Consider the following 22,055-nt stretch of genomic DNA (forward strand, 5'->3'; position numbering starts at 1 on the left):
AAGAATTTCCAAAAATGCAGAGTTTAAATAAGAGAACAAAGCTTCCTTTTTCAAGTCTAAAGGGACGCTCGCAGCTTAAATCTCTAAACTTTAAAAGTAATTCTGTGAATCTTGAAAAGCTGCTCGTCTTATTTCCCCGGCCTCTAAGCTCGCTCTTCTTATGGCAGGATCAGAGATGAGAAGTCGGAGCAGCTTTTAGACCATATTGACTTTTGCGATTGCACTTCTGCTTCAGTATAAGGCAAACTTTTGGGCATTTGTTTGTGTGGGGAGGTTGGCGTATAAGCCGAGTAATCCTGGGTAATGCCTCCATAATACAGCTGTCGAAGAAGCAGCGGAAGGCATCAGGACTCGGTCTGTCACTTATCATTGACTTTTGATTTTAGCAAAATTGAATCAGTTGTTGTTTCACAAAAACAACAATCAGTTTTCACCCATTTGGACACATTTTAACAGTTTTCCTGCAAAATTCAAAATGCGTTCACACGGTGATTCAGGTGTAATGTGGACAACAGGAGGCAGAGCTCAAACACCAGTGCAGCACAGACTGGAGCTCTTAAACAAGACAGCTCTGATATCAGCTCTTCAGAGGGCACCGCCGGCCAGAGTGAGCTGAAGGTTGGTAACAACGATGGATGGAAGCAGTCTGAGAGGCGGCGGACGAAGACGAGAAGGAAAGATCGATTTCGGACCAAAATAGTTTTTCTACATAGAAATGAAAAGAAAAGGAGGAACTGTAGAGCATTAGACTCAGACTGCCTGAGTGTCACTCATACAAGCGACTCACTCCGTGTTTTCATGTGTTCGGCGTAACCTTAAAATGATGTTGGATAAGAAAAATGTGAAACCAGAGCGCCTCGGCGTTTACAACAACTTCAGGAGATAATCTACATGAAATTTTAACAGCTGCCTCATTTAAGCTCAGTTTTTTAAAAACTTTAACCTCTCCAAGACACGGGTAAAAACTATGAATCTCCCTTTGGGATCAATAAAATTATTCTTATGAGTCACAGCCAAAATATTTCACTTTGTAGAGGAACAGAAACTGGCATTGAGACCCTGAATGCCTGCTCTGTGGAATTCACTGGGTAAAACGTTTAGGGGTCTCGACAGCATGTGGGATGGATGCTGCTCAGTCATATGAAAAAATCTTTTATGACCTGCGTTCTGATACCAGCCTCGTCTTCTGCCTGCGAGTCCTCCTGTGTCAAAATCATTTTCTAATGTAGGCATGTTAAACCTGCTGCCAGCTGGGAGATGTCACCGATTTTCCATAAAATAGCTCTTTTATGTTAACGTTGCACAGGAGTTTTGGGGGATTGGTCCTGATCTGATTTCTTTCTTTGTTTTTGTCGAGACACACGAGTAGCGAAGACTTGAGTTACACATCCTGCAGTGTTATTATTCTGACTGGTTTTGTGTGATCTGAAGTCATTGCAGGTTTGTGAGGTTTTCTAAATGGAAAACTGAGTTTTGTTTTTGGAGAGATCAGAAAAGGGTTGGATGCCTTCAAGAAATCTGACTTGGCAGTTGTTAAAACTATCAAACATCTGGAAGGATCAGGGGTTAACATCTGTATTATCTGTGTTTTGTTTCTGCAGGTACCAGTGCGCAGAAGGCCGAGCCGACCAGCGAGGAGGTCGGCGTTCCTGAACCTGCTGAGAGTCTGCAGCCGACCCACAAGGAGCACAAACCGAGCAGGAAGACCAACTGCAGGCCTGGCGACGAGTCCGACAGCGACTTCGAGTCTGACCCTCCTTCACCTAAGAGCAGCGAGGACGAAGAGCCGGAGGAAGAGGAGGCGTTGAACAGCGAGCATGGTGAAGACACCGAGCCAGAGAATTTTGGACAGAGGCCTTTGCTGATGGACTCTGAGGAGGAGGGAGAGGAGGATGAAGACAAACACAGCTCAGATTCAGACTATGATGCCAGCAGGGTGAAGAACCGCTCAAAGAAACCTGCAGGAGCTAAAGGAGCGACTGCTGCCACCAGGAGTCCTCCTTCTGGGATGGCTCTGATCACGCCCCCAGAGTCCCCTGGTGGAGTGAGAGCTGTGGAGCCTGTGGATGTTTTTGGTGCCGTGCCCTTTGTCGGAGGAGCTTCACCTGTGGAACCTCCAGAGGTCACAGATATCTTCACTAAAGCGCCTTTCAAGGTCGGCCATGAGCAGCAGGCGGCAGACGAGTTTGACGTTTTTACCAAAGCGCCGTTCAGCCGGAACCTCTCGAGGTCGAGCAGGAGTGGCGGTGACGTCCCCATGGGCCAAACGCCGCCAGTTTCTCCTGAGGGCATCGATGTTTTTGGCTTCTCTCCCTTCCAGCCAAGCCCCACCGCCCAACCTCCCACCACCTCCAGAAGTGCCGAAGACATCTTCCGGACGCCCTTCGAGGAGTCGGCGAGTCCTCAGCAGCAGAGGCTGAAGCAGCGCAGCCTTCAGAAGCTGTCATCCCGCCAGCGGAAGACCAAACAGGAAGCCACGGCTGGGGGCAGCAACGGCAAGCGGCACCACGGCACACCGACGGGAGGGCGCAAGACTAACAAGCCGACCTATCGCACGCCCGAACGAGTCCGCAGACACAAGAAGGTCGGCCGCAGAGACTCGCAGAGCAGCAACGAGTTCCTCAGCACCTCTGACTCTAAGGAGAACATCAGTGTGGATATAACGATGGCCGAGGGAGCGTCTCTGCCGGTGGACGACGCCCTTTTAGACCCGTTTGGAGCCAAACCCTTCCACCCTCAGGACGGTGGCCGACACAGCCAGTACCAAGGCCTCAGCGACGGAAAAGGCGACATCAGCACGGCCAACGGTAAGTCCTGGACGGGCTCTCTGCACGGAGAGAGCCGAATCATGGATGACTTCGGGGCGGTGCCCTTCACAGAACTGGTCATCCACAGTGGACCTCAGCAGCAGGCGGCGCCCTCACAGCCGCTGGACCTCGACCCCTTCGGAGCCGCACCTTTCCCCTCAAAGCAGTGACTCCACCTGCGTCTTCCCGCTCTGTCGGCTGCTTTCCTTTTCTTGGTTTGGGATCATTTTTAACCAACAAGCTAAAACTTTTTTCTAAGAGCGTTTTAATACACCAGAGTCTGGATAACAAACCCTGTGGAGTGCGAGTGGCGTTTCCACATATCCTTCAGCTGCACATGTTTTTGAAAAGCCTTTAATGCTGCATCTGAACGCTGTTTGGAACCAAAAGAAAAATGTGATTCTGAGCTTCGCGTTCGACCGCTCGTCTTGCTGTGAAAAGCTCTCTCCGGCCCGCCGACATGTTTTTGTTTTTAGCACCACGAAGCCTTACCTGAGCTCGGCTCTGCCTTGCTTCATAGTACCTCGGAAACCACGACGCCGTCAGCCTCGCGCGTCTTTTGAAATCATTTGGGAGTTTTCCTGAACCTCTTAGTTCTGTCTTTATTAGATTCTTCTCTATGCATAATGTCACAGTAGTCTTTATGCAGCTAAATGTGGGTGTGGTTTGTGATGCATTAGAAGGGATTGAATCTTGTTCTTCTTCTTGGAGCTCTTAATTGGGTCAGGTTTAAATTTAGGATCTTAACTCTTTTTTTTCTAGCAGTAAGAACTCTAATTGTTTTTTATTTTTTTTAAGTAAGTTACAACTCAACATTTCTCTGTTAGAAATAAAACACACAAAGCCACGTTAGAGGACTAGTTTAGGATTTATGAGCCCTGCAGAAGCTGTACCGCTGTTTTCCCAGCATTGTCACTGACCTCGGCATTTTACGTCATCGGGAATTTCACCGTTGGTAAACTGATAGGTTTGCAGGTTTAGTGTGAACAAGTCCCATGAAAGAACTAAAGCCAGTCAAGTGTTTCAAGTAATTTTCGCTCCAACCCCAAAGTTTGTAGCTGTTACAGGTGCATGTGAGACTGGCTCACATTAGCTGCTCTGTGAAGGTGCTTGTTGTACATTTGTATATTTAAAAGTAGCGTAAAAGCTTTAAAATTGACTAAAAATGTCACCAGAATGTGAAGAAATAACTGCTATGACAAAAAGGACTTTGTTGTGCAGAAGCGATATCAACTGAAGTTGAATTAGAGCCGGGCTGTACTTTCATGTAATACCAATCAGCACCACAAGATGGTGCCGTGAGTCAATGTACCAGAATTAAAATGTAAAAACCTCTTGAGAAAATTGGGGGTATGAATTAAGAAGAAAGGGTGAAATAACAGTGCGACTTCAGATAAACCCGACTTGTTTCTCTTGGGTTTTCATTTAACCCCGTCTGTGAGCGCAGCCCCACTCAAACCAGTTTTTACCAGTTTGAGAGCAGTACTTTGGTGTTTGAACAGTACGGTTTTTCTTTCCAAGCTTTAAATAATTCATATTTAGAGGCGCTGCTTTAAAGCTCATCTTTGTAGCCAGGAGGCATAAAAAAATTAGAAAGCAGCACACGATTAGTTTGTTTTTCAGGCTAGGAGTGGAACTTTTGGTTATTTTGTAGCCGTTTGATAATTAAAACTGTCCTTTATGTTTAAAGAAATAAAATCCCACATAAAAATCTTAACTGGTTAAAATAGTTTTCATACAGTCCATGTTTTTGTGCTGACTGATTTATGGTGCTGACCAACAAGTTATTTTGCCTGCTTCACCATCATATGTGGATAATTCCTGTAAATGAGCTTATGGAGTAGATTTAACTATAAATACAGAAAGAGTGGCATGGAACTTTTTCCGCCTCCTTAAAATATCAGACTGCTCTTTTAAAAGCAAAATTCCTCATGGCGTTTTATTAAGGACCCTACAGTAATACAGGCCGGGGAGCAGATTCAGACTGTGAGGGAAAAACGATGCGTTGGATGATTCGATGTTTGGTTCTGCAGTGAGCGTAGTACTCGTGGCAGCAGGACTCTGTATGTGGGACAGGTTTTATTGGTTTATCGAGCTCTGATTACTTGCGTCACGGTTTCATGTCTTGATGGGGTTTGGTTTTTTGCCTTTGCAGAATGAGGTGCATTCATAAAGGGCAAAACATGTTATTCAGGTTTTTGTTTCTTGATAAAATCTTCCTTAAACAACTTTGTGCTTCTTCATCGACCGCCTTAAACACTGCATTTAGCTCCACCACCGTTGGCACATTTGTTTGAATGAAACCAGCAGCCTGCTCTGTTCTTTTTTTACACCAGTTGAACCATTTCATACGACCGCTCCCATCTTTGTTTTTTTCACCAGGGTAAGTCTTGTATTGTATTTATCATGCTATACTGCTGTTGGACGCAATAAATAAAGTTTCATCTCAAACATCTGGAAACAGCACATGGTTACTTTTATTTAGAGTCTGACCTCAGGTATGAAAAGTCAACATATAAAACTGTCCACTCCTACAAAATGAGTCTGTTAAGACAAAAAGAAACTCCTTCTTAATAATTTAAATACAGAACCACAAACCGGAGAACATTTCCCCCTTTTCAACATTAGAAACATTAAACGGTCACACAGAAAACATCCGGCTTTCCGTTCCAGAGTGAGACAGCAGAGAGGCGCTGCACTGGAGAGCCATGAAAACATTGCACATCACCCTAAACGAGCTGGAAAAACATGTCCTTAAAAAGCTGAAGAGAAAAAATACATTTTCAAAAATGAAGTTTGCTTGTCATAAAAGTTCTGTTGTAACGTGATCAGAGTTTACAGTCGATATTAAGAGCCACACGCTACACAGAAATATTAATGCAGTTCATGTGAAATGTTTAAATCACGTGAATCTAAAAACTGTCCCAGCTTAGTTACAAAATCTGATGTTTTAGGGTTTTAGAACTTAAGTTTGATTGTTCAAATGCTCAAAAAACAGTTTGTAGTAACAAATCAATGTTCATAGCGCTGCAGGGATGGTGAAGGTTTCCTTATAGCTCAAGTGGCCATCGCTGACTTCCTGTTAGGACGTCTTTTTACGACGACCCAAACCTGACGTCACATTTTATTCATTATGACCAGACTGAGGTCAGGACAGCGGGCCAGGAAGCTACGCCCATCTTTTATGTGGAAGTAAATGCAGAACTGAACTGGACGAAGGTGGAAGACTGAACCACTTCCTGGGTTTTAGGACTCATTCCTGCAGCTCTCGGCTGGGACGCAGTTATAAAACTTTACGAGCATCCCCACAGCCACCCTCACCCCACAGAGTTACCACTGAAAGACGAACAACATAAAATAACTGAAATATTTAAAGTTCCCCTTCAAGCATCCTGTGAAATTCTTTACATATAAATGAACATCAGTTTGAACAGGAAGTGAGCAGCTTAAAAAAACAACAACGGAGCTTCAGGTATGAAATAGAGCGGGTACATTTATATGAAACCATCTGAGTCCGCACTTTGTTTCACAAAACTCTTTGGTTTGTTCTGTCTGAACATCATCCCCACGCTTTGATCATTTCCACTAACAAAGACTTCAGAGTCTGTTTTTAAAGAAGATATCAGAAATCTTGAGTCTGTTTACTCGTAGTATAATAATACTGACATTAGTTAATTTCCTTTTTCAGGGACAAGCCTGAATCTGCTCTCAGATGAAGCAGCTTTCAACCTTTAAAAACAGCTGGACACGGGTTCATTTCCAGGCAGAAAAACTAACATTACCAACCCGTTCCTTCAGTGCTGTCTGCGGTTTACACACAAACATTAAGTCCTCAAGGAGTTTATAAAGGTGACAGTCTGAGTGATTTCAGGTGAGCTGTCAGTCCGACGCAGAGGTCCGTATTGTTTCTTATTAGCTTGAAGTACTCAAACGTCACGTCACACGCTGGATTTATTCCTCCTCCCTCATCACAGAGACTCACAGGTTAGAGAGTCCATCTGTGAGGAAACTGATGGACCGAGACCAGAACAGAGTCTCTGCAGACGACCTGAGGAGGAAACAACACGTCAGCTGTGAACAGAGCCAATTAAAAGCATCAAAAATCACCTGTGTTACCTGAAAAGGTTCAGTTTCATTTTATTGGTTTTAGACATATTCTAACAGGCTTCGATGTGAGGTTTTGACAAAACAGACAGAAGACACTTCATATACAGTAGTGTTCATGCTTAGATTCTTATTTTCTGTAACTGGAATGACCTCATGTCCTGACAGAGCAGCTGCTCCTCGTCTTCCACCTGCTGATTCTTTGATTCCTTTAAGCCTTTTAACCCCCAAACATCTGCTTAAATATTAAAGATTTTCTTTTTTCTGATTTATTTAAATTGAGCCACAGTCTGCATCTGAGTGAACTCCCAACTCTCTGCAGTCGGCAAAGTTTTCTCAGCAGTCTGTTAAACAGCTCCTCTGTAATCAAAGCATCGTTGAGCGGATCAGAAACTGAAGCTTACACGGCCGTCACCATTAAGGTCATTTTAGTCATAAAGCTCTGGCTGTGACCACAGACGCTCCACTAGACTACCACTTGCAGTCGAACCCTTGTGGTTATGAGGGGCAGCCAATCAGAATAAAGTCAGTTTAAAGGCAGAGGAGGAAAAACAGCTGAGGGGCTACACCAAAGCCCAGAATTACTTTGAACTGTGAGTCATGCAAAGCTCCTCTAGTGGAGTCCAGAAATAAAAACGATGGAGCTGAAACTGAGCAGAACAGGTCGCTTACGGTTCATCGGAGCTGCAGTCCTGGCGTGCTGAGCAGCGATCTAGGCGTGTTGGGGGGTGTTGGGGCACGGCTGACTGTGCCTGTACGCCATGATGAAGCCTGTTGATTGGTGCCACCAGTAAAACATGAGCACTAGCAGCAAGTGCCAAACCTGATGGCTGGAGCCCAGGTAGTTCAGCTGACCTGCAGAGACAGGAACACTCAGCTTGCTTCAGATTTTAATGAGATTCGGGCCCATTTTCAATGTTTCTCTCTGCAGTATTAGATTACTGTTATTTTCCAACTATGAGTGGACGAAAAAAACAACGAATCAAACAGGAAATGAAGAAATAAAAACAGTCATCTCACCTGGGAAGTACCGCTCAGGAACTTTGGAAACATAGAAAATGAGAGCCAGTGCTGCAATGAAGTACATCACCAGGACCCGAGGAACAAACGCCTGAAAGGAAGAAGAAACATTGATTCGACCAGCGTGTGGACAAAAATGGCCCACAGTTACAAAACGGCACGTGCAGGAAGAACTGCTGACTGACCTAACAGCACTGAAAAGCATTTAAAGCCAGCCAACAGATTGTGTTACTGCAGCAGCAGGAAAACACATTTAAAGTGGATCAATCAAGGAGGACCCTCAACAGCCGTTAAAACTGCAGTTCCTCTAATGGCCACTTGAGGCTTGCCCTGAAAGTCGGTCCCACAGACTCCTGAGTTAAAATGTTCATTTTCTAATAATCATCAGTTGATCTAAAGAGATTTTTCAGACTGAAGTACATTTTTTTGTGCAAAGTAAAGCCGATCACTGTGCATTAAACATGGATTTCTTTTCTTCTTATGACCAGCAGGGGGCGACTGTGGTTGGCAAAAGAAATCAGACAGTCGTAAAGTCTACAGGAAAATTATTTCTCATTGCTTTCGGACCTCATTAAATTGCCAAAATCGCTAGTTTTAAGTCTGTTTAAAGAAAGGAATCACAGCAGTGAACATTGGTTACGGGGACCACACTGAGCACGCTCACCTGGACGAGTTCAGAGGAGAAACCTCCCGTGAGGCAGATCCAGTGGACGGTGGGGATGAGGCCGTACCCGGTCACCGAGCAGAAGATGATCGAGCGCAGCTGCTTCCACTGCTTGCTGAGATAATGAGGGTGGATCTGAGCGAAGAACACAGCCAGGATCATGGCGAGGACCGTCACCAGGTACACCTGCCGCCAGTACTGCACAGACAGGAAGACGAGAGTTCAGTCACACCAGCTACACAGTAAACTCCCTTCATGGCGGATTGAGCTTTTTTTTCCAAGATGTCCTTCGCATGCTGGAGGTATCCGATGGTCCCAAGACTTAAAAGAAACTCAGTCGGTTTCAGAAGCAGAAAAGAAAACCAGGCAGGCGATTTTTAAACTCGCAGGGAGCTGAAGCAAGCGAAACGGCCCCTGGGCTGATGTGAGGGACCTGTTTGCAAACAGTTTCATTCGTTTGAAGATTATCTGTCTCATGGAGTCCTGAGGAAAGTTCTTCAGCTGCTGAAAGCTTCCTGCTGTTTGGTGATGAGCAGGACGAACACTGTGTTATTTTAGAGCTTTATTTACTATGACCGAACCACAAACGAGCTGAAGCTCACTGCAAACTCAGCTGATGCTTCCCTCAGCAGACCCTCTTACACGCGCAGCTTTCTCATCATTCAATCAGCTTTATTTAACGCTGATCTGCTATGCTTTTCTTCTTTCAGATTTGAAGGCCACAAAGAAGAACAGGTTACAGGCTGTGAAAGGGTGAAATCCTTGATGTTATCAAGCAGATCACTGGTAGCTGATACAGCTGAATTGGCAGTTATCACATCGCTTTTGGAGATTCTGAGGTTCAAAGTAGTAATAGTAGTGGTAATAGTTGTTATTTTAATTTAGTACAAATAAGGTTGAGACTCAAACTTTATGAGAAAAAAAAGGCAGTCCATTCATTCATCCTTCCTTGCTCTGCTGTTTATGGGTTGGGTCTGGGTTGTAGGAAGCTCATTTCTGCTGCTGTTTACAGGTACTCCCCACAGCTCATGGCTATAGGTGAGAGTAGGAACGTAGACTGAGTGGGAAACTCACCACAACACACCGCTACAGCATCCACACTGCTGCAAAAACACATCCGGTAATCTCCTATTCACTTGTTCCCTCACTCCTGAACCAAAGCTGGAGGGGGCACTCAAACAATCTCCTCAGAGATTTAGTTCCCAATGGGGGGAAAACCCTGAAATAATTTAGTGTACATGCAAAACTGAAACTGTCAATTTGGTCAAACTGACAACACAGCATGATAAAAATGAAACCACCTCATCGTGTTTCTGCAAAGTCAGAAATAAAGTTTCCTCAAACGTGGTGCACACAGCTTCTTTTTTCTGATGTCTGAACAACTATAGGACAATAACTCAGGGTTTATATATTACTGTACTGCAGTACAATTAAAAAAAAAATCAGTTAAAAGTCTCCCACTGTTTCATCTGCTGTTATCACAACTATAATGCTAATCTGTCTGCAGTTGGTATTTAAACTTCTATAAGTAAGTGTTTAAAGTCTGGGCAGCCTCGTCTCGGTCCCTTCTGTCCGTTTGTGTGGATGTAGGCCTTCGTCCAGTCACACGTCCTCATGTGACGAGTCCTGCTGAATTTCACAGTGAATAAATTTGCACCAGGAACAAGGCCCCGCTCTGCTTCAGCCAAATTTTTTAAGCTCCTCTCCTCGCAGACTCAGTGTTCTCTCCTCCAAATCTGCATCTCTAAAACACTCTTGACGAGACAAGAGTTTGACTGGCTAAATATAAAAAATCTGTTTTTCTTTGGGGACTTGGCGTGCCACGGGAGAGGAGCCACCCAGAAGCACAGCCCCAGTCTTGGCAAGGACGAGGGGGAGGGAGGTGGAGGAGGAGGAGGGGGACCTTCGCTTAGACGGCTCCCGGACTTGCGAACGTCATATGGTGGGGAACAGGAGTGACGGACCGCTCCGTGAACGCGGCCATCTGGTTTGGGCTGGAGCAGATTTCAGCTACGTTCTGGGGGCAAAATAACCCGGCGCTTCCAATATGCGGGGGAAAGCGAACAGTGAGGAGCACGGCCAACACTTCAGGAGTTCAAAAAAATAAATAAAATAAAATAGGACAGAAAAAAAAGGGACATGGTGGTGGTGGGCGGCTGGAATAAGGAACTGGCTTGTGTCATCAGAGGCTGTTTTCCAAACGGCGAGCGCGGCGAAGGTGTCGTGTTGCTTATTCACCGGGAACAATGAGTCAATCAGCACAGCCAGACTGCAGGGCCCACTTCAGCTTTATTCAATTACTGCTTCTCAGGCTGAGGATGTTGAGCTGAGAAGTCTCCGGGGAGGACTGTGCTTCGATGTTAAACCGATGCTCAGTGCACACACACGACTGCAGCGAGCAGTCTGAGGTGGGCTTCTGAGGTAGAGCTACTCGATCACATACGTGAAAACACCACTGTGGTTATTTCAGGTCAACTTTAAAACATCTTGAATTTAAGCTTCACCATAATTCAGTTCGCGTCAACCGTGTCCTCCCTTTCAGCGGTGTTGTACTGCCAGCTATTAGGATTATCATCAATTAATTTTATATTACCAGTGAGGGGGCGTAAGACAGTAGAAAACAATGCCAAAAATGTTTTTCCTCTTGTGTGCACTCGCACTACAATCAGCTGACTCAAGGAGGAGGTGGTCTGCACTCATTTCACTTATAATTACTTTGATTTTTATTGATGTAAAGGGCAGGAAAATGAGTCCAAACTACTACAGGTAACGCAACACAGGCCAAGCATCTGCACAGGCAGCACTAGCACATAAAGCTAATGAAGTACCCAGATTAATGCTAAATGCTGACCCCAGCAAAGCATCCAGAGCCTGATCTGCCTCAGGTAACAGGAGCAGGTACGAGCAATCAGTGTAGTTTCTGTAAAATCATTTAAGTCTTCTTTGACCTGGTTGCCCATCTTTGCGTTCATATTTAGGCACTAATGAAAGATCTTGTGTGTCCTTGTGAGGATAGGTAGTCGTTCATAATTGGTTATTGTGTGAATATGCACATCTGAAACATGTGGCAGAGTAATGTAACCAATTATTTTCTCCAGTGAGTAACAAAGTAACCTTTTGAAGAACAACTAAAGTGCAACCTAACAAAGCTTTCACAGCTTCACTCTCAGGGCCCATTTCCACCCCTGTGAATGGCAGCACACACCAAGAGTGACATCAGAGCTGCAGGAGTGCCTCTCCAACTGAGCCACACTTCTTTATTTTTGTAATGTGGTGTGACTGGTTCTCCTCCTAAACCAGCACTCATGCAGAGGTTTGGTGAGAGTGGCGATTGCAACGAGTCTCGTGGTGATGTCACCACTGACGTGCAACACAACCAATATGTCCATAAACAAGGCATCATTCTAACTTTCATGATCCTTCTGCCTTCTTACGGTCTTTCCAGCTTTCCCCAACACCTTACATGTCATGACCCGTGATGGCCTGGTGACCTCTCAGTTCCTCATCATAACTCTGAATATGATAAGAAAATAGGCAGAGGGACTAATTAGACCAGTGGCTCCCCAATGGTATGACCCGATCGACAGCCAAGTTTGCATCAGGGTTTTGTGTTACCCAAACATTACTGTAACTGCACGAAATGTCAGGAGAAACTACTGCAAAAGCTACCGGAGCTACAGCTTCAACTGGATCAGACAGACTTCATCTCAAGTGGATCGTGCAGTTGGGTGCATTTAATTAACTCCAACATGGTGCTAAACGCATTAAAGAGGCATTTAGGGACTGGGTATCTCTTCTGAGAGAAACGGTAAAAGTGCACAGGATGTGACCCAGACGGAGGAAGAATGTTTGACTGTGAGAAAGTTTCTGATAAGGAGATGGACTCGGAGCTGTCACCGACATTGTTCCAGATAATATAAAGCCTGTTTTTCTGCAGACATGAATACAGATGTGGTTTGTAAACTTCTGAATTCAGTCCGATCATCCAGGTATGTGAGCGGAAACATTTTTTTTTTTAACCCTACAAAAACACTTACACATCTATTTTATGCTGAACCAACATCACTTCTGCCTGGTAAAATAAAATACTAAAAAAAAATACATGTAATTATCATTTCTGAAGGCAAAACTATAAAAAGACTGGACAAAATGAAGGTTAGGCTTCCAGCAGCCTGACTCTTTCTTGAGACTGAAGAAGGCTCATGAGAGCAGCACATAAAAGGCTGAAGTGATGAGTACAAGGACACAGGATTTAAGACAGAGAAGCAGTCTGCCTGCTCTGCCTGTCCTCCGCCACTTTGAACTCTACTCACGAGGGTAAATAATAAGCAGTTTACAATACAAGCGAAGCACAGCATTGCTGAGTCACAGAGGACTGCAGGGCAGCTTCTCACATTTAGCACTTTTTAAAGGATTTAAACGGATTCAGCTCCAGAGGGCGACGTGGTGCTCAGCGTTAAGAGATAAGGATTCAGAGTGAATAATGTGGCGAGGATGTTTACCTCTGACCTTGCTTATGAATTTAAAGCCGATTAGTTTTTATGTCTTTGATCTTTTTTGCTTTTTGTTTGGAAAAATGTGCTGGCAGCAGTAAACTGTGACGCAGCATCTTTTGTAAAGTCGCATCAGAAAAGTCAGAGTAAAAGATAGTGCTGAGCCGAGTAAGTCTGGGTCACACGGAGACCTGTTTCTGGAAAGAGTGAGCTTAAATCCATCACAACAGCAAAACCTCGAGGGATGAGGAGATGGGCAACGTGCACGAGCTTTTTACTGCTCTAATGCAACAGGGTTAGAAAGGCAACAACAGCGTGGTTTTAGATAAAACCACAGCAGAGGAATAGCTTTGCATGAGCTAATGAATAACACTAGGCACTGAGTGCAAACTCAGGACATCTTACTCTTCCTATTTTGAAAGACCGCGTGTAGCCCACGATGTTTCTACCAGCATGAGGACGTTCAGCTTCGCATTTTCCTGATAGAGCTTCATCTCTGCAAGTTCAACAGTTTGTCTGCATAACAAAGAAATGCTAATATGGTAGTAAAAGTATTCAAACAGGAAGGTTTCTGGCCTTGGATGTTATGTGGCCATGGCAAAGATCTTCATCATTAGAAAGGAAAAAAACCCCGTTGTTGTATCCATTTCCTCTAGTTTACCTCTACTGCCCTCTGAATGTTAGATAGAAAGCACTTTAGTAGAAAAGGGCTAATAACAAGTGCTTGTGTGTGTGAAAGAGGCAAACTTGTATAAAGTGCTTTGAGTACTTGGAGTATGAAAATGCTATCTAAGAACCAGTCCGTGTACCATCCCTGGTTATGTAATCTGCAAGTTTAAACACGTGACTCTCGCATTGTTACGTCGCTTACTGCCAGTTTTATGTCTCGTCCAGTCCAGAAAAAACAAAAATCTACATACAGGCCCAGAGCACTGGAACTCCAAATAACTGCCCTCAGAATAATCCACAGTCTCTGATCATATTTCAGTATCACTGTTCAGCGTGGATGACTAACAGCCTACGTAAAGCAATGTGCCAGAAACCTGGACGTTACTTTCTATCAACATGGAAACTTCAACCAGTATGTCAAAAGGCTAGTACAGTCTTGTTATGTGCAGATTACAAATACTTCCAAACAATGAACCTGTCTATAGTTTGGAGTCTGCAGATGGTACAAAACATAGCAACAAGGCTTCTCGACAACACTCGGCGCAGTGAATCAATCAGTGAATCTATTATCAAGATGGCGCCGAGTATGGCAGCCTTGTCGCGAGCTCCCCCAAGCAACAGCTTTTTTCTGTGTTTAATTTTACTTTTCCTTCATTTTTTCGCGAGTAGCACATGTCTCCTTGTGTACGACCGACAAACCTTACTGGACATAAAAGACGGTCTTTCTTATAACTTTCCGGAGTTCAAGTTTTGCAACACGGACGCTCCGTTTGCAGACCCCCCATTCATCTCACCTGAGACGCCTTTGTTCTCTGGCCCTGGAGGCCGCAAACGCCGACGCAGAGGGAGAAGATCTTGCGTTCTGGTTCGACTGAGACGGCGCACTTACAGACCACCGTTACCCAGTTTATTACTGGCTAATGTGCAGTCTCTGGAGAACAAGCTGTGCGAGCTTCGGGCACGGATCTCATTCCAGCGAGAGATGCGGGACTGCTGTGTGATCTGCCTCACAGAAACCTGGCTATCGGACAAAGTACCGGACTCCGCAATACAACTGCCGGGGTTCTCCGTGCATCGCGCGGACAGGTCACAGGATCTTACTGGGAAAAGCAGAGGCGGTGGTGTGTGTTTCATGATCAACAACAGCTGGTGTGATTATGCGAACGTGCACCCGGTCAAATCCTTCTGCTCACCGGACCTGGAGTACCTGATGATTAAGTGCCGGCCATTCTGGCTACCGAGGGAATTTACAGCAGTGATTATTACGGCTGTTTACATTCCCCCACAAGCCGACACTGACCGAGCACTCAGGGAACTGTACAGCGCGATCAGCAGTGAGGAAACCGCACACCCAGAGGCGGCGTTTATCACAGCCGGAGACTTTAATAAGGGAAACCTGAAGAAAGTCTCACCCAAACTCCACCAACACATCCATTTTAACACTCGTGGAGATCGGCTACTCGACCACTGCTACACCTCTTTCCGGGATGCGTACAAAGCCCTCCCCCGCGCCCCATTCGGCCAATCAGATCACCGCTCCATCCTGCTCCTGCCCGCCTACAGGCAGAAGCTGAAACAGGAAGCTCCAACCCGGAGGGCGGTGCACTGTTGGACGGACCAATCGGAGTCTGCGCTGCGGGACTGTTTTGATCACGCGGACTGGGAAATGTTTCACGTGGCCGGCAGAGACATTGATGAATACACAGACTCAGTCTGTGGATTTATCAGGAAATGCGTGGAAGATGTCGTCCCATCCAGAACAGTTAAATCCTTCCCAAATCAAAAACCCTGGATTAACGGAGATGTTCGCGCGGCACTGGCGGCACGGAGCACCGCCTTTGCCTCCGCGAACACATCGGACTACAAACACGCACATTACCAACTCCGGAAGACGATCAAAGCAGCCAAACGTGAGTACAGGGACAGGGTGGAGCAACAGTTTGACAACCCTCGGAGTATGTGGCAGGGACTAAACACGATCACAGACTTTAGAGGGAAACCCAGCACACCGCAGACCACGGCCTCTCTGTGTGAGGATCTAAACGTATTCTACGCTAGATTCGACACAGCGAACACCATGAGACCGGACAGTGTGCGCACCGCGGATGACGTCAGTGCGCACACTGTGTCTGAGGAGGATGTGCGGAGGTGCTTCAGGAAGGTGAACGCACGCAAAGCTACTGGTCCGGACGGGATTCCCGGCCGCGTCCTCAGGTCATGCGCGGCTCAGCTGGCTGGAGTGTTCACGCACATCTTCAACCTTTCCCTCTCTCTGTCTGTAGTCCCAGCCTGCTTCAAAATGGCCACCATCGTCCCTGTACCCAAATCCTCCACCATCTCCTCATTGAACGACTGGCGACCTGTAGCCCTGACCCCCATCGTAAGCAAATGCTTCGAGAAGCTGGTCAGGGACTTCATCTGCTCTGCACTACCCGACTCACTGGACCCTCTACAGTTCGCATACCGCCACAACAGGTCCACTGATGATGCCATAGCCCTGACACTACACACTGCCCTGTCACACCTGGAGAAGAGAGACACGTATGTGAGGATGCTGTTTGTAGATTACAGCTCAGCATTCAATACCATCGTTCCCTCGAAGCTGGACAGGAAACTGCAGGATCTAGGACTGAGCAGCTCCCTCTGCAGCTGGATCCTTAGCTTCCTGTCTGACAGACGCCAGGTGGTCAGACTGGGCAGCATCACCTCATCCCCCGTCACACTGAACACTGGTGCTCCACAGGGGTGTGTACTGAGCCCTCTCCTGTACTCACTCTACACCTACGACTGCACAGCCACTAACAGCTCCAACATCATTGTGAAGTTTGCGGACGACACTACAGTGGTGGGTCTTATCACCAACGGTGATGAGACGGCTTACAGGGAGGAGGTCAGCGCCCTGATCCACTGGTGTCAAGACAACCATCTCACCCTCAACGTCGCAAAGACAAAGGAGTTGATAGTGGACTTCCGGAGGTGCAGAGAAGTACACACCCCCATCACCATCAGCGGCGCTGCTGTGGAGAGAGTGAGCAGCTTCCGGTTCCTTGGCGTACACCTGGCTGAGGATCTTACGTGGTCAGTACACATAAACAAAACAGTGAAGAAGGCGCAGCAGCGCCTCTTCTTTCTCAGGAGACTGAAAAGATTCGGCATGAGCCCCCGCATCCTCAGGACCTTCTATCGCTGTGCCATTGAGAGCATCCTCACTGGATGCATCACCACCTGGTATGGCAACAGCACCGCCTACAACTGCAAAGCTCTCCAGCGAGTAGTGCGGTGCTCTGAACAGATAATTGGAGGTGAGCTTCCCTCCCTCCAAGACATCTACAGGAAGCGGTGCCTGAGGAAAGCGGGGAGGATCATCAAGGACTCCAGTCACCCCAGCCATAAACTGTTCAGACTACTTCCATCAGGAAGGAGGTTCTGCAGCATCCGGTCCCGTACCAGCAGACTGAGAGACAGCTTTTTCCATCAGGCCATCAGACTGCTGAACACGTCATAGACACCTCAGCTTCACTACTGGAACTTTAACATTATGCACTACATACTGTACAGTAATGCCACTGTTTTGCACATGTCTCACTCTGTATATTTTATTTTATTTATTTTAAATATTCTACTTATTGTTTACTCTATTTAATTTGTAAAATATGTGTACACACACACACACACACACACACACACACACACACACGTAGAAAAATATTTAGTATACACATCCAGAAATGCATATACTATTATATATTGTACATATATTTATTAGTTTCAGATGTAGCCATTCTTGTATTTTGCTTGTTTACATTATTGTATTTTGCACAACTCTGTTGCTTGTGAAGCTCGCACACAAGAATTTCACTCACATGTGCTGTACCAATGTACCTGCACATGTGATGTGACAATAAAAGTGATTTGATTTGAAATCGTCACTTTTAAACTCCGTCTAAGAGAGAGCAGTTTATATGAAAGGCTTCAGGTGAGCTTACGTTATTACAGTAGAAGGTGTAGAAGACTCCGGGGACGTAGCAGCCCAGGATGCCGATGGAAACACCGGCGTAATCCAGCGCCATCCAGCGGCGGCTGGTCTTCTCTGAGCGATGGCAGCAGAACAGGTGGTAACCCACCGAGCACAGCATACACAGCTGAGGACAGCAAAACACACAGTCGGGCATTGCAAAGAAGCTCGGCACAGAATGGATTTACGCTAGATTCAAATTTATTTAATAATGAAAATAACTTTATTTATAAAACACGTTTACGTCCACAGACCAAGAAGAAAAAGCAGAACACGAGCTTCTAACAGAAAGCGGGACACTGAGGTCAAAACAAGACAGCTAAATACGTTTTGAGATGCAACAAAAACACAAACTGGCAATATAATTAATGAATACCAATAATGTCAAGCCCCAGACATATTTATTATATAAAATAAATTAATACTTGAATCTTAAATCTAACTGTTTAAAAGAAATAAAAGAACTTTTCCACACCAGGTTTGAGAGTAAGCAATAAACGTGGTGTTTTAATCACACTAGTGATTATGATGTTGAACATAATACTTGGTGTTATGACATGTAACCACATTGAAAAGGTAAAAAGTTCACATTGTGTCAAACTACAATCGCTATCCCGCCCGTCAGTAACTGCACTAACCCTGCTCTTTATTTTCTGAATCCACTGAAACAATGGAAAAAGCTCAACTCTGGGCTCACCTACTTGTACAGGCATGTCTGGATATTTTAAGGGCTACATTTATAGGTGATGATGAGTGTACAAAGTGATCCAACAGGTTCATTAACACCTGGAATAGCCAAATCTAGAGAGGCCTATATTTGCCTTCTTCAATACTCAAATATACTGAGATTTATTAGTGCATGAGCAGTGTAATTGCCAACTTCAATCTAACCACAGCTCAGGAGAACTGAAATATCTCTGATGAGTTTATTCTATATAAAAGCAATGTGAGATGATGTCTAAGCAGAAGACAATAGCAGCATTGTACCTGAAAGCAGAAGAGTCCAATGGAGTAGATGACATAATCCTCTCTGGAGGCGCCAACAGCCGGCAGCACCGAGGCCATGTTGTACACCCCAAGACAGAAGAAGAGGAGGAAGCCCAGGAGATGGCTCCAGATGTTCACCGTCTCATTGGACAGGATGAAGAGGCTGCAAAGGTCATTTACAAGCTTTAAAATAGTCACACAGTCAGTTCCCTCTAAAGAAAACCAGAGGTATGAACCAAAACTCTGAACAATTATACACCCCGACATAAATGTCTGACAAGCATCTATTACCTCCCAATCAATAAACAGTCTGGATTCACCGTTTCCATTAACCACTGAAACTAGAACTAGAGAGCAACACGAGTTGCCCAACTCCCTTAAAATCTTTATTGGCATTGACCCTACAACAAATGTCAGGAAGCAAAATCAATCAGCCTCTGCAGCGAGGCGTGGGAATCACAGAGTACCATTACAGCACGTTACACCAAGACACAATGACATCATCATACAGCAGCTCCACAACAATCAAATCTGTAATGTGACCTGTTCAGAATCTTTTTATCTTCCTTATAGTCGGCTTTAAATATTAATATAATGGAATGCATCATAGTTTCAACAGCTGACATAAAAAAGAGAAAAACACTGGCAGTCTGCATGTTTAACCTGCTTTCACTGAAGAAAGCTTCAAAAGCTGAATTGTGGAACACTTTCAAGGCTCATATCAACATGTGGGATAGGTTAAGTCTCCTCTTTTACTTGGCTCTTCTTCTAACTGTGATTCCTAGTGCGCAAGTAATTTTCTGAGGTGTTCAAAAAGTAGGCACTGCTTGACTTTAGTGGAGTGACTGTGTTGTGGTGTTGAAGATGAAAATTCTGATTTCAGGTTAAAGGGTCCTTCTCACCTTTTGATGCACAGCCTGGAGGGCAAGTATGCCCTGTATCCATCTGTGATGTAGGGGTTCTCCCTCAGAAACGGGGGGATCTGCTCGTATGTGTACAGCCTGATACCTCTGGGCACCAGTACAGGCCAGTACTGATAACTTCCCAGCTCGATGTAGTGTGCAGTCTGAGAGCTCTTCTGTGGTTTCTGAGGCATGTCTGAGCCAGCAGGGTCTGGTTTAATCTGACCCGAACCTGAAACCAGCAAGTCAGATCAAGATCAGATTCAATAGAGGCAGAACTCTTTTAATAAAACATAGCATTAAGCGATATTTGTTTTGTTGTCCGGGCATCTGAGTTTGTAATTCGAGTGGAGAAGAAATCAAAGTGGTCTGTGTAGGAGCTGAACGAGTAAAGAAGACAGCAAAACATCAAGTGAAAGCTGATTCTCCTACATCTGTGTGGAGCTATTATCAGAAGCTATCATTACTTGCACCCACTGGCTTGTCTTCCATGTAATCTCATGTTACCGAAGCTAACTTTCCAGATTATCCGTTACGTTCTACCAAACTCCGTTCACTAATGTGGCGATTTTAGGTGCTTAAGTGCTAACAAACATTTATACAAATCACGGTCCAAGCTTAGATCCAAGCTCGCGACCATGTTCCAAATTATCAATAAAGTTTGTATATTTATACAAGATTCCATTTACAGTCAAATTCTGCCAATAAACTGTGTTGTAGCGTTAATTTTACAGCTAATGTAACACTGTAGAAGTCTGTGGCGAGCACGGTATCACCAAATACAAAATTAGATTTTTTTAAACACAGCGTACTTCCTTGATACATTCTTTACGAGCCGATTGTACCTGAAAAACCACCTGAACAAAACCAAAGGTAAAATTATGCTTTTGATGTAGAGTATGCCGTAGTTAACCAAGACGACGTTAAAATAGCGACATTTCCAAAGCGGTCTGGTAACTAGTGGCTAATTATAGCGTGGCTCTTATAGGGCTAAGCTAACAACAATGAGCTATAAAAAAGGGGGAAAGATATATTAACAAAAAAACTCACCTTTTAATTTGGCATATTTGCAGTTTGTGCCATTCTGGGGCTTATAATATGTACTACGCATTTGTAAACACGTGTTGATATTAACTTTAAAAAAACAAACAAACACAACGCGTAATATTTCTGAAGTTTTAGCTACAACATCTTCCGAATCACACAGACGTCATCACTAATGGACCCTTCCAACGTGGCCAACGTCTGCCTGAGTTAAAATAAATAAATAACGCAGTATTTACTATTATCGCTAATATCCTTAGAAGATTCTTTATTTAATAATTTAAATAACCTTTGTTTTTCTGCATTAATGAGCTCTCTCAAAATCCCATATGGGACTCTATTCACGTGAAAGCTTCATTTCATGAGTAATAATAGTTCTTACCGTAAATATAAACGGCTTTGTTTTCGGTTTGGGTTTTAGGAATCGTGTCTAGCACCCTTAATGGATTTTACCTGGTTCAACTGATCCCGGAGATGCACCGTGCCACCCATAATTACTCAGGGACGCCAGTCTCTGATGATGATTCAATCCTAAACCGCAATAAACACGTATTGGAGAATTATTTGTCTCACTAATCAGTTTCATTTATGTTGATGGTGATTGCTGATGGATAGTATTACATGACATTCAGATATGTAATCACCTCAGATTTCATTGTTATGATAAAGAAAATATTCACAATATGGTTATCTTTGAAATTTTAAAACAGTGGGGAAAAATCAGTTTACTGAAACAAAGAGAAATATTTTTAAACGTAAGAATATATTCAGAGCAACAACCTAAATTAATAAGAAGAACATTTTTTAAATATTCAAATGCACATTGTGTGGTTTTTCATATTTACTTTACTCAGAAGAAAAATGGGACATCATATGAGGGGAGATGCAGCAAAAAGTCCCAGCAAAACTCAAACCAAACAGACTGAGATCACTCTTATTTTAACCCTTTAATAAACCAGACTGCAATCTGTGCTTAATGAAGTACATTTTGAGAGGTACTGCAAGGAGTTCAACTTGACCCAGGCCATCTTTACAGCTGCAGAATTCATAGAGTTCAGTTTCTTTGAGTACCTTGTCTTTGTCTTTATACCATTTCTGTCCGGCCACCCTGGAACCATGCAAAGAACCTGTAAATGCTGAAAGTCTCCTCAAGAACTGGACTTCAGGTCCAGAATCGCTGGGCTCCTATGAAGCTGTAGCCCACAAATGTAAATTTCATGAGGCAAACATTTCCTTGTTACAATTTTGATAGAAGTGATTTAAACAACAGACTTCTACAACAATAGAGTTCCATTTTTAGATTTTTTTTTCTTTTTTTTGCGATTTTTCTGTTGTGTTAAACTACACTTC

General features: G+C 44.4%; 2 protein-coding genes across 2 annotated transcripts in view; one reads left to right on the forward strand and one right to left on the reverse strand.

Annotated features, from left to right (window-relative positions):
- The window catches only part of bmp2k (BMP2 inducible kinase), a 55,749-nt gene extending 50,504 nt beyond the window's left edge, over positions 1-5,245 (forward strand). Inside the window, exon 16 of the mRNA XM_085426442.1 lies at positions 1,602-5,245. Within this exon, the coding sequence (XP_085282568.1) occupies positions 1,602-2,977 (1,376 nt within the window). The 3' untranslated portion in view covers positions 2,978-5,245. The remainder of the gene's footprint in view (positions 1-1,601) is intronic.
- A 31-nt stretch (positions 5,246-5,276) lies between these two features.
- paqr3a (progestin and adipoQ receptor family member IIIa) lies at positions 5,277-20,869 on the reverse strand. The gene is made up of 8 exons (XM_085426445.1): positions 20,712-20,869; positions 19,662-19,893; positions 18,760-18,922; positions 17,744-17,899; positions 8,596-8,793; positions 7,932-8,022; positions 7,584-7,766; positions 5,277-6,855 (listed from the first exon to the last, which is right to left on the reverse strand). The coding sequence occupies exons 1-7, from the start codon at positions 20,770-20,772 to the stop codon at positions 7,624-7,626; spliced, it is 1,044 nt and encodes a 347-aa protein (XP_085282571.1). The 5' UTR covers positions 20,773-20,869; the 3' UTR covers positions 5,277-6,855; positions 7,584-7,623.
- Positions 20,870-22,055: the final 1,186 nt, after the last annotated feature.

Source organism: Rhamphochromis longiceps, linkage group LG12, assembly GCF_057381845.1.
Source record: "Rhamphochromis longiceps isolate RC_006_pf linkage group LG12, R_longiceps_female_GT1.1, whole genome shotgun sequence".
Classification (NCBI taxonomy): Eukaryota; Metazoa; Chordata; class Actinopteri; order Cichliformes; family Cichlidae; genus Rhamphochromis; species Rhamphochromis longiceps.

Excerpts from the sequence above, each read along its gene's own strand:
- paqr3a (XM_085426445.1), bottom strand. The coding sequence starts at position 20,772 with ATGCGTAGTACATATTATAAGCCCCAGAATGGCACAAACTGCAAATAT. Across the intron at positions 19,894-20,711 it reads CAAATATGCCAAATTAAAAG|GTTCGGGTCAGATTAAACCA; the intron begins GTGAGTTTTTTT and ends TGCTGGTTTCAG. Across the intron at positions 17,900-18,759 it reads TTGGACTCTTCTGCTTTCAG|CTGTGTATGCTGTGCTCGGT; the intron begins GTACAATGCTGC and ends TGCTGTCCTCAG.